The sequence below is a fragment of the Ovis aries genome, chromosome 21 (assembly GCF_016772045.2).
Source record: "Ovis aries strain OAR_USU_Benz2616 breed Rambouillet chromosome 21, ARS-UI_Ramb_v3.0, whole genome shotgun sequence".
NCBI classification, from domain to species: Eukaryota; Metazoa; Chordata; class Mammalia; order Artiodactyla; family Bovidae; genus Ovis; species Ovis aries.
The window spans coordinates 16,579,943-16,596,103 of record NC_056074.1 but is presented as its reverse complement, the minus strand read 5'-3'; the positions used below and the strand labels follow the sequence as shown (position 1 = coordinate 16,596,103).

At 40.7% G+C, this 16,161-nt stretch overlaps 1 protein-coding gene across 1 annotated transcript in view; it reads right to left on the bottom strand.

The window, feature by feature from the left end:
• The window catches only part of LOC101117547 (glycerophosphodiester phosphodiesterase domain-containing protein 4-like), a 118,010-nt gene that overhangs the window by 83,328 nt on the left and 18,521 nt on the right, over window positions 1–16,161 (bottom strand). Inside the window, exons 4-9 of the mRNA XM_027960073.2 lie at window positions 12,302–12,361; window positions 7,527–7,625; window positions 7,362–7,455; window positions 6,013–6,090; window positions 2,196–2,341; window positions 1,733–1,815 (exon numbers count right to left, since the gene is read on the bottom strand). Coding sequence (XP_027815874.2) covers window positions 1,733–1,815; window positions 2,196–2,341; window positions 6,013–6,090; window positions 7,362–7,455; window positions 7,527–7,625; window positions 12,302–12,361 — 560 coding nt within the window. The remainder of the gene's footprint in view (window positions 1–1,732; window positions 1,816–2,195; window positions 2,342–6,012; window positions 6,091–7,361; window positions 7,456–7,526; window positions 7,626–12,301; window positions 12,362–16,161) is intronic.

Below are 16,161 nucleotides of genomic sequence, written 5' to 3'. Positions count from 1 at the left end.
TTGGTAATTAATGGAGAGAATATGGTGGAATACACAGTAGTAGTTGTAATTTGCGCACTCTCCAGAGTCCTATGTCCCACTTTCAGTAGTTTGCCATTTTTACTATTTAGTAAATATAATATGATTTTACCTGTTCTAGATACTTTTGTGGTATTCATGTCCTGCCTAGACTATGACTGGTAGGCAATATTTATTAATGATGAGTATAGACTGTAGCCATCAATGTGAGTGGTGGAGATATGTGGATGGTGGTCATGGGAAATGAAGATGTCAACAGAGAAACTGAGCAGTTGGGAAGATCATCTACAATGAAGTTAAAGTCACAGAAGAGAAAAGGACAATGTGCCAGGAGCTCACTTGTCTCAGCACCATGACCACATTAGGCCATGACCATGAGGAACTTGCACAATGAAATGGAAGCTCTGAAAGAGCATTCAGTTTCAATCCTGATTCAAATATTCTGCGTGGAATAGTTGTCACCATTGATACGAACCCTAGTCTGGGGTCAGGAAATCCAGTTCAAATTCTGGCTTTATCATGTACATTCTAGCCTTATGTCCTCAGGAATACATTTCTCTTCTTTGAATTCAGGTTCAAACCACAGTTCTTCACTGTGAAATAGGATGTTCATTTCTTTCCTGTTTGCCTCACAGAAGGCTGGAAAGGGAGTAGTACATGCCACATTCTCTAATATAACCATCCGACGGTTCGTCTCTATTTTCGGTTGCCCAAGGACATACATTCTACAGAAAAGCATGTGTTTTTTGTCCTCATTCCTGCTATGATCCAACTCTTCCTTTGTTGTCCCTTGGACATTGCTAGAACCTACTGCCCAAATCCAGAATGATTCTCCCTCACACATTCTCAGACAAGTCCTTCTAAAACAATAAGCTAATCTACTCTCTAAAACCTACCATGGCTGCCCAGTACACATTTAGGGATCTCTGTGATCCAGTCTCAGTAAGCCTTGTAGCCATACCTTCCCCCTCACATAGGCCCCTCACGTCCCCAAAGTGGACTACTCTTGGCATCCATACAGACCAGCTCACGGATCTACAAACTTGCTATTCCTCCTTTGGATGCCTTTAACTAAGCTGCTACCTCTGCCTAGAATATTCTCGCTCTCCATATCTGCTTGGAAAAATAGTATTTTTCCTTCAAGGCTCAACCCAAACACTGCTCTGAGCACATAGATCATTTTTCACAAAAGAGGTGGCCTCTTCCTCCTCCACTGAGGTTCCATTGCATTTGCCTTACTCTTCTCTGCAAGGCACTCACTCACCACAAATGGTCCTATACTGTGTTTATTTGTAAACATGCCATGTCTCCTTCACTGGCTGCAAACAGCTCTTAGGCACGACTCTGTCTCACTCATCTGCCTCTCACTCAGAAGAAGGATATAGTAGGAATACAGATGATGCCTAGGAAATGTTAGCTAAATAGATTGCTAAGGTAGGGCATAGAGGTAAGCTCCAAGCATGTTTGCAGGGAGGACAAATTTGAGCTATGTGTGGAGACTATATAGAGTGTGTGATTCATAAGCCTGTGACTGACAATGTAGAGATGCAGACATGTGGTTTGTAAAGGAGAAGTGATTCATATATAGTGTTACGTGCAGATGTGCCGGGTGAATAAGGGAGAAACTCCCAGGGCTTGCCCTCTCTACAGCTTGGGCCAGGCTGGAGTCATCCACTGGTCTTTTCTCCTCCCACCCTGGTCCCTTTTTTCCTACCTTATTCGTACATCACTCTCCAGTCCATGGGCCCCATATTCAACAGCCTTCTCAAAGGACATGATGGTATTCTCAGGCCCCAGCTGTGGAAGAAAAGGACATCAGGCCTTTAATCTCATAGTCTTTTCTGCCAATATCCATTTTAGCATAGGAAAGGGGAACAGTAATGAAAGGACTTTAGGAAGTAGAGTTTGGTTCTCTTGGCTCTTTGTTCTAAGAACCTGCCTACATTCTCCTCTCACAAATCTGGTTTAGGAATTCTTCTCATCTGAGACAATGCCACTGGACATAATAAAGAGAAATGGACTGAGAATTAGAAGAATTAAGTCCAACCTCTATAATTAATTACTCATCTTGTCATCTCAAGCCAACTTCTTTATTTCTCCAGGGGTTTCTGAGAATCTGATGTGCCCTTGTCTCATCCACACCCATCCACACCCACATCCATCAAGCTCTGACTTACCATGGGTGCACCTCTATGTCCAAAGAAGGTTGGCTTGGGTGCCAATTTCTCCTTCTCCTGAAGGCAGGGAGAGTAAGTCCCAAATGGCACCACATAGAGACATAAAAGGATAAGAAAAAAGGGCACTCCAATGGCCACTTGTAGAGCTGAAAAAGTTGGAATGAAAAAGTGATGAAAAAGAAAAAAGGAATGGAGAACCATCCCAAGCAAATAAGTATCCCCAAAAAATAGTTATAGTAAATATCTAATCCATGGGTTCACTGACTCTGTGAGCTCACAGATTTACTATTTTTCTCAGGTCCCCCACATTTCAATTATTTGAAAGCAAAAGGCTACCCAAATACAAGCATGATTATTAAGTTAAAATTATTGCAAATGCATCTTGGAGTGTGAAGTCACGTGGGCCTCAGGAGCCATTACTACCAATAAAGCTAGTGGAAGTGATGGAATTCCATCTGTGCTAATTAAAATACTAAAAGATAGATGGTGTTTAAGTGTTGCACTCAATATGCCAGCAAATTTAGAAAATCCAGCAATGGCCACAGGACTAGAAAATGTAAGTTTTCATCCAAATTCCAAAGAAGGATCGTGCTAAAGGATATTCAAACTACTGGACAATTATGCTCACTTTCCATGCTAGTAAGGTTATGCTCAAAATCCTTCAAGCTAGGTTTCAGTAGTTCTTGAATCAAGAACTTCCAGATGAACAAGCAGGGTTTCGAAAAAGCAGTGGAACCAGAGATTAAATTGCCAACATCCGTTGGATCATAGAGAAACCAAGGGAATTCCAGAAAAACAACCACCGCTGCCTCATTGACTACAAGAAAGCCTTTGACTGTGTGGATCAGAACAAACTCTTGAAAATTCTTAAAGAGATGGGAATACCAGACCATCTTACCTATCTCCCAAGAAACCTGTCAGCAACAGTTACATACATTGAACAATGGACTGGTTCCAAATTGGGAAAGGAGTACAACAAAGCTATATACTGTCACCTTGTTTATTTAACTTATATGCAGAGTATATCATGCAAAATGCCAGGCTGGATGAGCTACAAACTGGAATCAAGACTGTTGGGAATAATATTAACAATCTCAAATATTTAGATGATACCACTCTAATAGGAAAAAGTGAAGACAAACTAAACAGTTTCTCGATGAGGGTGAAAGAGAAGAGTGAAAAAGCTAGCTTAAAACTCAAGATTAAAAAAACTAAGATCATGGCATCCAGTCACATCACTTCATGGGAAAAAGTGAAACTTGTGACAGATTTTCTCTTCTTGGGCTCCAAAATCACTGGGGATGTTGACTGCAGCCATGAAATTAGAAGACACTTGCTTCTTGGAAGGAAGGCTATAACAAACCTAGACAGCATATTAAAAAGCAAAGACATCACTTTGCTGACAAAAGTCTGTATAGTCAAAAATATGGTCTTTCCAGTAGTCAAGTAAAGATGTGAGAGTTGGACAATAAAGAAGGCTGAACACTGAAAAATTTGTTTTCAAATTGTGGTGCTCAAGAAGACTCCTGAGAGTCCCTTGGACAGTAAGGAGATCAAAACAATCAATCCTAAAGGAAATCAACCCTGAATATTGATTGGAAGGACTTATGCTGAAGCACCAATACTTTGGCCACCTGATGCAAAGAGCTGACTCACTGGAAAAGATCTTATTACTGGGAAAGAATGAGAACAGGAGGAGATGGGGGTGACCAAGGATGAGACAGTTGGATGGCATTACCAATTCAATGGACATGAACTTGGGTGAACTCCAGGAGATGGTGACGGACAGTGAGGCCTGGCATGCTACAGTCCATGAGGTCACAAAAAGTCGGACATGACTTAGCAACTGAACAACTACAAAAAATTACAAATACAAATTAACAATGGAATAAATTGTACAGGAGGCAGGAAGGAGAGGGAATGTTAAGGAGTAGCTTCTCAGAAGGAGGAGGAGTTTGATTGGTTCTGAAAAAGCTCTCAAGCCCTTAAAGATCAGCCTAAAATGCCCAGGTATTGAGGGCAGACAGAAATAGTGGAAGGAATATTAGTTGAAAGAAATCCAAATACAAAGCAGACTTTACTACTTTCTAATTGTGTGACTCAGACTTATTGTTTAACCTCTCTGGGTATTCATTTTCTTCATTTCAAAAAATGGAGCTATTCTGCTACTAATATTACCTCATGCAATTGATATGACACTATTGACTCATCATAGACCAAAGATGATGCTGTGAAAGTGCTGCACTCAATATGCCAGCAAATTTGGAAAACTCAGCAGTGGCCACAGGACTGGAAAAGTCAGTTTTCTTTCCAATCCCAAAGAAAGGCAATGCCAAAGAGTGCTCAAACTACCTCACAATTGCACTCATCTCACATGCTAGTAAAATAATGCTCAAAATTCTCCAAGCCAGGCTTCAGCAATACGTGAACCATGAACTTCCAGATGTTCAAGCTGGTTTTAGAAAAGGCACAGGAACCACAGATCAAATTGCCAACATCCCTAGATCATGGGAAAAGCAAGAGAGTTCCAGAAAAACATCTATTTCTTTTTTATTGACTATGGCAAAGCCTTTGACTGTGTGGATCACAGTAAACTGTGGAAAATTCTCCAAGAGATGGCAATACCAGACCACCTGAACTGCCTCTTGAGAAACTTGTATGCAGGCCAGGAAGCAACAGTTAGAACTGGACATAGAACAACAGACTGGTTCCAAATAAGATAAGGAGTACGTCAAAGCTGTATATTGTCACCCTGCTTATTTAACTTCTATGCAGAGTACATCATGAGAAATGCTGGGCTGGAAGAAGCACAAGCTGGAATCAAGATTGCCAGGAGAAATATCAACAAACTCAGATATGCAGATGACATCACCCTTATGGCAGAACATGATGAAAGTGAAAGAGGAGAGTGAAAAAGTTGGCTTAAAGCTCAACATTCAGAAAACAAAGATCATGGTATCCGGTCCAATCACTTCATGGGAAATAGATGGGGAAACAGTGGAAACAGTGTCAGACTTTATTTTGGGGGGCTCCAAAATCACTGCAGATGGTGACTGCAGCCATGAAATTAAAAGACACTTACTCCTTGGAAGAAAAGTTATGACCAACCTGGATAGCATATTCAAAAGCAGAGACATTACTTTGCCAGCAAAGGTCCATCTAGTTAAGGCTATGGTTTTTCCAGTGGTCATGTGTGGATGTAAGAGTTGGACTGTGAAGAAAGCTGAGTGCCAAAAAATTGATGCTTTTGGACTGTGGTGTTGGAGAAGACTCTTGAGAGTCCCTTGGACTGCAAGGAGATCCAACCAGTCCATTCTGAAGGAGATCAGCCCTGGATGTTCTTTGGAAGGAATGAAGCTAAAGCTGAAACTCCAATACTTTGGCCACCTCATGTGAAGATTTGACTCACTGGAAAAGACTCTGATGCTGGGAGGGATTGGGGGCAGGAGGAAAAGGGAATGACAGAGGATGAGATGGCTGGATGGCATCACCAACTCGATGGACGTGAGTTTGAGTGAACTCCAGGAGTTAGTGATGGACAGGGAGGCCTGGTATGCTGCGATTCTTGGGGTCGCAAAGAGTCGGACACAACTAAGCGACGGAACTGAACTGAACTGAAATCGTTGTATTTCTCTCTCTCTCCCACTCCTCTCTTAAACGCACACACACATACACAAACACACAGACTAATCACAATACCTGCTATCACTGGCAATACCTCAACATTTGCTATTTTATACGTTTGAGGATTTAACCTATTTGTACATTTTAAAATTACCATCCATGTCACTTTCAAATCTAGCTCTCCAGCTCTAACCTCTCAATTTCGTGAGCATACTACAGCATGTATTTCTTCTTCTTTCATTACTTGTAATCTGGTAACGTCTCATTCTAGCTAAAAGTCAGGAAATAAAAAAGAAAAGAGTTCATTATCGTCCCATTTAAGTTCCTGCCCCCAGAAACATTTCCTAAAATTCACCAGCTTACATACACATACACACATAATGGCAATCCTGTTTTTCTCTTTCTGAGTCCTTGGACACGTCAGGAAGCAAGCACTCCTTGTTTAACCAGTAATAATAAAAAGAGACATAGACAGAAGCAGGTTCTCCTGGTTTCTCAGTAAGGATGCTGAGAGTTAACTCCATTCTCAAAACAGCTTCACGTACAGCTCTGATTCTTATTTGCTTCCATGATATTAGGACAAAGAATGAAGAGGAAAGTAGTGGCAGAGGCAGATTTCTGCTTCTGTGGAAGTCCTCAAACGTGACAGACTCACCATGGACTGCTTTGAAGGACTAAGATGTATCCAGGGAATATCTGCAGCTGTTTTTTGAGTTGAAAATAGTAATATCTGGAGGCTAATTACTTTACAATATGGTATTGGTTTTGCCATACATCAACATGAATCCACCACGGGTGTACACATGTTCCCAATCCTGAACCCCCCTCCCACCTCCCTCCCCATACCATCCCTCTGGGTCATCCCAGTGCACCAGCCCCAAGCATCCTGTATCCTGCATTGAACCTGGACTGGTGATTCATTTCTTATATGATATTATACATGTTTCAATGCCATTCTCCCAAATCATCCACCCTCTTCATCTCCCACAGAGTCCAAAAGACTGTTCTATACATCTGTGTCTCTTTTGCTGTCTTGCACAATTAGCCTCCAATTAAAAATAAATAAAATTAAATTTTTTAAAAAAGTCTCAGTGCTGATACCATCAATAGAATGTTATACAGAAGAGAAAAAATAAACAAAATATAGCAACACACACACACACAAAGAAAATAGTAATATCTGAATACAAACTTAAAGAACTATGACGTGTAACATCACTAGCCAAATAAAAATAAAATGCTATCTACCCTCCCTAAAACTACTCCAATCTATTCCCTGAAAGTTAATGAGAGAAAATACTTATTTTTCTAAAAGGAGAATGTCTCTTTAGAAGATGGACTGCTTAGCCTGGGAAATGCTATGACAGGATGTTATGACAGACCATGTACGGTTGTGAGTTTGATCACAAGGAGCATGCTTGAGTAACAAGATAAATGAGTTTCAAAAAGATACAGTGGTGCTTTGCTTGTTCTGCTGAGTAAAGTACAGAAGTTAAAGCCAGAGCTGGAAGAATCAGGGAAGGCTCCACCCACAGGACATACCTTCTCCTTCCAAATGGATCAAGTAGAAGGCCACAGGCCATGAAAGCAAAACCATCACAGATATGCTGCTCAGGTGTATGTAGGGAGAAAAGACCTGTGAGGAAATTGAAAAGTCAGCCTGAACACATCTGGACAGACAGGACTACAACTAAGTATGGTGCTTACCTGAAGTGACAGCCCGATGGTGAGCCACCTGTCTTTCCAGAAAGTTAACAAAATCCATAACAAAAATAAGAAAAATGGAATCATTATCAGAACCAGGATCTGGGGAAACAAAAAGAGTGTTCTGACTTCCATGCAGTAGGCTTTGATCATAACTGTGCTTGAGAAATGTGTATTTGTTCTCACAATTTCAGTGACCATATTCCTCATCTCCTAATCTAACCACCCCTCAGACCCCCAGTACTATTGGATTTAATCTTATTGCTGCCAAGTCTAAGTTATGTAGCATGGCTGGAAAAAAATTATACAGCTATATGGTCTGATGTTTTTACTAATTAATTATTTCCACCTCAGCTGGGTCTTCAATACTGTTTGGCATATCTCACCAAATTTCAACAATGGCCATTTTAAATATTCAATATCACTTTAAGTGACTCAGTATAATCACAAGTCAACAGTATTTGTAATTGCCTTTTCAACATATGTTTTTTCCCAAATAGACTATAAGCTTATGAGGTCAAGGACAATATTTGGGTAAGATCATATTCTCACTGCCTTTAAGAGGCAGTGTCTCACTGCCTGACACACAGTAATCATTCAGCAAATATCTGTTGGACAGATTTTAAAAATCTACTATTACACTGAAACCAAGAAGACACAATTTTAACTTGTTCTCCTTCAAATGTAGTTTTCCTACATCTGTGGTGCCCTCTAGAGACTTCTGTACCTATGAAAGCAATTGAATCCATGATCAAACCTCACAAAATAATTTCAGGTCTTGCTGCCTTAAATGGTTAATTTTCAAAATTCCAGCTGAGTTATTTCCAGTCCTGAAAGATGATGCTGTTAAAGTGCTACACTTAACATGCCAGCAAATTTGGAAAACACAGCAGTGGCACAGGACTGGAAAAAGTCAGTTTTCATTCCAATCTCAAAAAAGGGCAATGCAAACGAATATTCAAACTACCACTCAACTGCACTCATTTCACATGCTAGCAAGGTAAAGCTCAAAATCCTTTTAGCTAGGCTTCAACAATATGTGACCCAAGAACTTCCAGATGTATAAGCTGGATTTAGAAAAGGCAGAGGAAACAGAGATCAAATTGCCAACATCTCTTGGATCATAGAAAAAGCAAGGGAATTCCAGAAAAACATCTGCTTCATTGACTATGCTAAAGCTTTTGACTGTGTGGATCACAGAAAACTGTGGAAAATTTTTAAAGAGATGGGAATACCAGACCACCTTACCTGTTTCCTGAGAAACCTGTATGCAGGTCAAGAAGCAGCAGTTAGAACTGGACATGGAACAGACTGGTTCCAAACTGGGAAAGGAGTACGTCAACACTGTATATTGTCACCCTGTTTATTTAACTTATATGCAGAGTACATCGTGCAAAATGCCAGGCTTGATGAAGCTCAAGCTGGAGTCAAGGTTACAGGGAGAAATATCAACAACCTCAGATATGCAGATGACACAACTCTAATAGAAAAAAAATAAAACAAGACAAATTATAGAGCCTCTTGACAAGAGTGAAAGAGGAGATTGAAAAAGTAGGCTTAAAACTCAGCATTCAAAAAACTAACCTCTTGGCATCTGGTCCCATCACTTCATGTCAAATTGATGGGGTGGGGGAGGAAGGAAATAGTGACAGACTTTATTTTCCTGGGCTCCAAAATTACTGCAGATGGTGACTGCAGCCACGAAATTAAAAGACACTTGCTCCTTGTAAGGAAAGCTATGACAAACCTATAAAAAGCAGAGGCATCACTTTGTTGACAAAGGTCCATCTAGCTAAAGCTATGGTTTTTCCAGTAGTCATATATGGATATGAGAGTTGGACCATAAAGAAGGCTGAGCACCAAGTACTGATGCTTTTCAACTGTAGTGCTGGAAAGAACTCCTGGGAGTCCTTTGAACAGCAAGATAATCAAACCAGTCAATCCTCAAGGAAATCAACCCTGAATATTCTTTGGAAGGACTGATGCTGAAGCTGAAGCTCTGATACTTTGGTCACCTGATGCAAAGAGTCAACTCATTGGAAAATACTCTGATACTGGGAAAGACTGAAGACAGAAGGAGAATTTGGCCACAGAGGATGAGATTGTCGGATGGCATAATAGGCTCAATCAAGATGAGTTTGAGCAAACTCTGGGAGATAGTAAAAGACAGGGAAGCCTGGTGTGTGGCAGTCCATGCGGTTGCAACTGAACAACAACAAAGGAAGAAATATTTCAATTTTAACCAACTCTTCCTGAGAATAAAGAGGGAATTCTCTCTAACTTGTTTTTTGAAGATAACAAAAACACTGATACTCAAACTGAACAAGACAATTACAGGAAACAAAACCTATAGTCCAATGTCTTCTATACAAAGACAAAAATAGATGTGAAAATCTGAAAAAAAAAACAAACAAACAAAAAAAAAACTGTTAGCAGACCAAATGCCTCATAACAAAAATATTTAAATCAGGGTTGATTTCTTGGGATTGACTGGTTTGATCTCCGTGCTATCCAAGAGACTCCTAAGAGTCTTCTCCAACACCACGATTCAAAGGCATCAATTCTTCAGAGATCAGCCTTGTTTATGGTCTAACTCTCACATCCATATATGACTACTGGAAAAACCATAGCTTTGACTATATGGACCTTAGTCGGCAAAGTGATGCCTCTGCTTTTTAACATGCTGTCTAGGTTTGTCACAGCCTTCCTTCTAAGGAGCTAGCTTTTTTTTTTAATATAAGTTTATTTATTTTAATTGGAGGTTAATTACTTTACAATATGGTATTGGTTTTGCCATACTTCAATTTGTGGCTGCAGTTACCATCTACAGTGATTTTGGAGCCCAGGAAAATAAAATCTGCCTCTTTCCCCTGTTTCCCTATCTATTTGCCATGAAGTGATGGGACCAGAAGCCATGTTCTTCATTTTTTGAATGTTGAGTTTTAAGCCAAGTTTTTCACTCTCCTCTTTCGCCTTCATCAAGAAGCTCTTTAGTTCTTCACTTTTTATCATTGAAGTGGTATCATCTGCATATCTGAGGTTGTTGATATTTCTCCCAGCAATCTTGATTTCAGCTTGATTCATCCAGCCCAGCATTTTGCATGATATACTCTGCATATAAGTTAAATAAGCAAGGTGACAATATACAGTCTTGATGTACTCCTTTCCCAATTTTGAACCAGTCTGTTGTTTCACTTCCAGTTATAACTGTTGCTTCTTGCTCTGCATTCAGGTTTCTCAGGGGGCAGATAAGGTGATCTAGTATTCCCATCTCTTCCACTTCACTGACTATGCCACAGCCTTTGACTGTGTGGATTAAAACAAACTGAGAATAATTTTAAAGAGAAAATGTTGTTGAAATGCTATCACCTATGGTCAGCTAACCCACTCCATATTGTGCCCTATAGGCAGTCTCAGAGGACACTGAGAAACACATTGGTGAGGAGAGTGTCAGCATCCTTGAAAAGCACCATAGTGGCCATGCTTTATGCCTGGATAAAGGTGAGAGATGCTGACACAGAAACTGGCTTCCTGAGATCAAAGGCAATGATGAGATTCTGCTGTGGCAGAGGCCAAGTAGCAGCGCTCACTGCCAGAGGCAAGGTAAGCATGGTTTCTGGAATAGTAATCAGAATGGTTTAACCCGCAGGGACCCTTTGTAGTGACAAATTGCTCATGGTATCCAAACTCCAAAACCTATGGGAATCTCAGTAACACCTATATGTTCATGCTTCAATTTCCTCTTTCCCTGCATGATCTTATTACTTCAATTTCCATTCTTTTAACTCTTAAATGTATACTTTCAATTCATACTTCCCTTTTGAGGGAAATTTTCCTCTTAAGGAAATTTAAGGGAACCACTCAAGGAGTTTGACATGTTTCTGGATTTGAGGAAATACAAGGAAAACCATGCCTGAAAAAGTATAAATACCAAGAGGCTATGCTGGAGATGTTCAAGCCCATAGCAAAACAAGACAAGGGAGGCAATGATGGAAAAGAGTTGCATGTCTTCAGATGCTGGGTCAGTAATGTCTGTCTCCTCAGAACAAAAACAGATCCATTGTACTTTCTTGTGTATTTTTAAAGGGCTCCAAACTCAGGGAGAATAAAAAGGACACCAGCAGAGAAATTTTAGAGGGTACAGGAAGACAGGCATTGAATCCACCAAGAGTTGCAGTCAAGATCTCAACAGAAGGGTCTCTGAAAACACACATGGAAAAATCCATGCGGTAAAGAGCCAAAAATTGCAATTTATTGGTCCTAATGGAACCAAACCCTCCCTGTGGGACTGTGTTCTTTACCCTATCTCTCCTTCCCCTGACCCTTACTCTGTAAGAAAGGTAAAAGGTCATGTTCTCTTCACCACTGTTGGTTTCCAGGCCTGGGTCATGTGAAATAGGGTAAAGGAAATGTCTCATAAAGTTGGAATTCATTACAATGAACTGAAATATTTAGTAATTGAAATGGAATGCCCTTGTAACTATGAAGGACTGGGAAATTAGTGGAGCTTGCTCAAGATTTTATGGGGATGGGAATAACAAACACACATAGTAAGTTTAACACAGAGTAGTGAGAAAAAATAAAGTTTGGGTTCATCATGGTCAGTAAGCCAGTTCCACCTGTTAGGAACTGAATCATTTCAGTTGAAATAGTATAAGCAGATTTCTTTTTTGCTAAGGGAGACAAAGAAAGGGAAGCTCTGTATTAAATACTTAGTGCCAAAGAGGCACATTCAGTCCTGGTCTCGGGTCTCCTATTTGAAGTTTCGGATGTCCTACCTTATGGTACCAGTGCAGGTACAGTTGCTGTTTTTCCCAACACAACAAAAATCCAAGTACCTGAAACCAAAAAAAAAAAAAAAAGAAAGGAGGAGAATAATTTGAAATGAAATCACCAAGATGCTACCCAAAACACTGTTGTCAACTCAACATTCCTTTCAGTCCAGCATTACATTCACTTCTCGCTACACCTGCCCTTTTCAGCATCAAGGGTTTGTCACACTATTCCTCTGCCTACAAAGCTCTTCTTTCCATGCCACCAACCCTTCAAATAGTGCTCCATGTGACCTCCTACTTGAAACTTTCACCAGCAACCCAGAGAGAGTTTATTATCTTCTCTGCAAATTTGTAACAATCACCACCCTGATATTCTTCCAGAGTTCCTACCAACTTCTTTTCCGTGTGATGGAGCTTATTCCTAGTATTATGCAGAACTAGTAATAAGAGTGAGGGGCCAGCTCTTTGATAGTCTCATTGAATTTCTTTAAATTTTGCCTCCTCTTCTCATCTAATCAAGTTTCTCCTATAAATGTGCCAACAGTAAAATAATAATAATACTGAAATGTTTAAAAAAAAAAAAGCGCTCTTCTTTGAGGAACCAGTGCCATTGTTACAATTGTTAACACTATTGTTAACATTGGTATTAGTCAATAAATCTTAATTAGATTTGAATCTAAGTCTACGCAATCATGAAGTCAGTGTGCAGATGGAGACTGAAAACTGGAGTCTTTAGATGCTAAGGATATTAAAGAGAGTTTGAGTGCATAAGGCACTCACCTTTTTATCAAAGCAATGTTATGGATATTATTTTATCCATATTATTTTGTATTATTTTGTACTTTACCAATGTACAATACAGGCAAGCTGGTTGGTCTATCGAATATGGTTCTTGCCTCCAGCACAAGAGGTCCTGAGTTCAGGTCCCAGACAAGACCTTGGGCTTCCCTAGCAGCTCAGACAGTAAAGAACCTGCCTGCAATGTGGGAGACCTGGGTTCAATCCCTAGATTGGGAAGAGGCCCTGGAGGAAGGCAAGGCAATACACTCCAGTATTCTTGCCTGGAGAATCCCAATGGACAGAGGTGCCTGGAGGGCTACAATCCATGGGGTTGCAAAGAGTTGGATGTGACTAAACAACTAACACTTTCACTTTTAGGCCCTATAAAATACCACTTTATTAAATATCATTATCACTCTCAGTTGAAAGAAAAGAAACTGAGAATTAGAAGAGTTATGAGGCTTGGCTAAGGTTACAAATAACTGAAAGATAAAGAAATAGAAACCTGGTCTCTTCTGTTGCTGCCACTATATCCAAAAAGAGGTAAGACAGAGTAGAAGCTTGTTAAAATACATAGCTTACTAGACACCACAAGTCCATCGTAGAATATACCATATACTAAGATATCCATGCTGTGAAAATGCTGCACTCAATATGCCAGCAAATTTGGAAAACTCAGCAGTGGCCACAGGACTGGAAAAGGTCAGTTTTCGTTCCAATTCCAAAGAAAGGCAATGCCAAAGAATGCGCAAACTACCGCACAATTGCACTCATCTCACATGCTAGTACGGAGAAGGCAATGGCAACCCACTCCAGTACTCTTGCCTGGAAAATCCCACGGGCAGAGGAGCCTGGTGGGCTGCAGTCCGTGGGGCCGCTAGGAGTTGGACACAACTGAGCGACGTCATTTTCACTTTTCACTTTCATGCGTTGGAGAAGGAAATGGCAACCCACTCCAGTGTTCTTGCCTGGAGAATCCCAGGGATGGGGGAGGCCTGGTGAGCTGCCACCTATGGGGTCGCACAGAGTCGGACACGACTGAAATGACTTAGCAGCAGCAGCAGCACATGCTAGTAAAGTAATGCTCAAAATTCTCCAAGCCAGGCTTCAGCAATATGTGAACCATGAACTTCCTGATGTGCAAGCTGGTTTTAGAAAACGCACAGGAACCACAGATCAAATTGCCAACATCCGCTGGATCATGGAAAAAGCAAGAGAGTTCCAGAAAAACATCTCTTTCTGCTTTATTGACTATGCCAAAGCCTTTGACTATGTGGATCACAATAAACTGTGGAAAATTCTGAAAGAGATGGGAATACCAGACCACCTGACCTGACCTGCCTCTTGAGAAATCTGTATGCAGGTCAGGAAGCAAGAGTTAGAACTGGACATGGAACAACAGACTGGTTCCAAATAGGAAAAGGAGTACATCAAGGCTGTATATTGTCCCCTGCTTATTTAACTTATATGCAGAGTACATCATGAGAAATGCTGGACTGGAAGAAACACAAGCTGGAATCAAGATTGCCTGGAGAAATATCAATAACCTCAGATATGCAGATGACACCATCCTTATGGCAGAAAGTGAAGAAGAACTAAAAAGCCTCTTGATGAAAGTAAAAGAGGAGAGTGAAAAAGTTAGCTTAAAGCTCAACATTCAGAAAACGAAGATCATGGCATCTTGTCCCATCACTCCATGGGAAATAGATGGGGAAACAGTGGAAACAGTGTCAGACTTTATTTTGGGGGGATCCAAAATCACTGCAGATGGTGATTGCAGCCATGAAATTAAAAGACGCTTACTCCTTGGAAGGAAAGTTATGACCAACCTAGATAGCATATGGAAAGCAGAGACATTACTTTGCCGACTAAGGTCCGTCTAGTCAAGGCTATGGTTTTTCCAGTAGTCATGTATGGATGTGAAAGTTGGACTGTGAAGAAGGCTGAAAGCTGAAGAATTGATGCTTTTGAACTGTGATGTTGGAGAAGACTCTTGAGAGTCCCTTGGACTGAAAGGAGGTCCAACCAGTCCATTCTGAAGATCAGCCCCGGGATTTCTTTGGAAGGAATGATGCTAAAGCTGAAACTCCAGTACTTTGGCCACCTCATGCGAAGAGTTGACTCATTGGAAAAGACTCTGATGCTGGGAGGGATTGGGGGCAGGAGGAGAAGGGGATGACAGAGGATGAGATGACTGGATGGTATCACTGACTCAATGGACGTGAGTCTGAATGAACTCCGGGAGTTGGTGATGGACAGGGAGGCCTGGCGTGCTGCGATTCATGGGGTCACAAAGAGTCGGACATGACTGAGCGACTGAACTGAACTGAACTGAACTGAAGATAGCCATATCCTATACCATTTTGTTTACTGTGTATGAGTGAAGTACAGTTTGGTGGACCCAAGCACATCATTCATCCACATCTTCCTCATTAAAAAGTTTCTTACTAATCTCTGTCTACATACAGTTTCCATACAATGACTTCGAGAATGATTATCTTAACTAGAAATCTGATTTATGCTAAATGTCTTGGCCTATTTTTAGGCCTTCCAAAATCTTTGAAAATCCTATCATTTTATCCATATTTCACATTATTCTTCATTATACCTTATATGTTAACAGTACTGATTCTTCTGGAGAAGGAAATGGCAACCTACTCCAGTATTCTTGCCTGGAGAATCCCTTGGACAAAGGAGCCTGGCAGGCTACAGTCCATGGGGTTACAAGAGTCAAACACAACCTAGCGACTAAACCACCACCATCACTGATTCTTCCATCTTATCAAGTCAAACTGTATGTATGTCTGTCTTCCTGACTTTGTCATGATACCCCCATGTTCTGGAACTTTTTTTCCTCCATCCTCATAAACATGTCTAAATCTAACATCCCTTCAAGATCCTCCTCCTGTGCCACCTCTTCCAGGAAGCCTCACTTAATCTTCCTGGCTGGAAGTTAACGCTTCCTTCTCAGTACCCAGGTAGAACTTTATTTAGGACCCTCTAATTCCAAAGCCTTTGACTGTGTGGATCACAATAAACTGTGGAAAATTCTGAAAGAGATGGGAATACCAGACCACCTGACC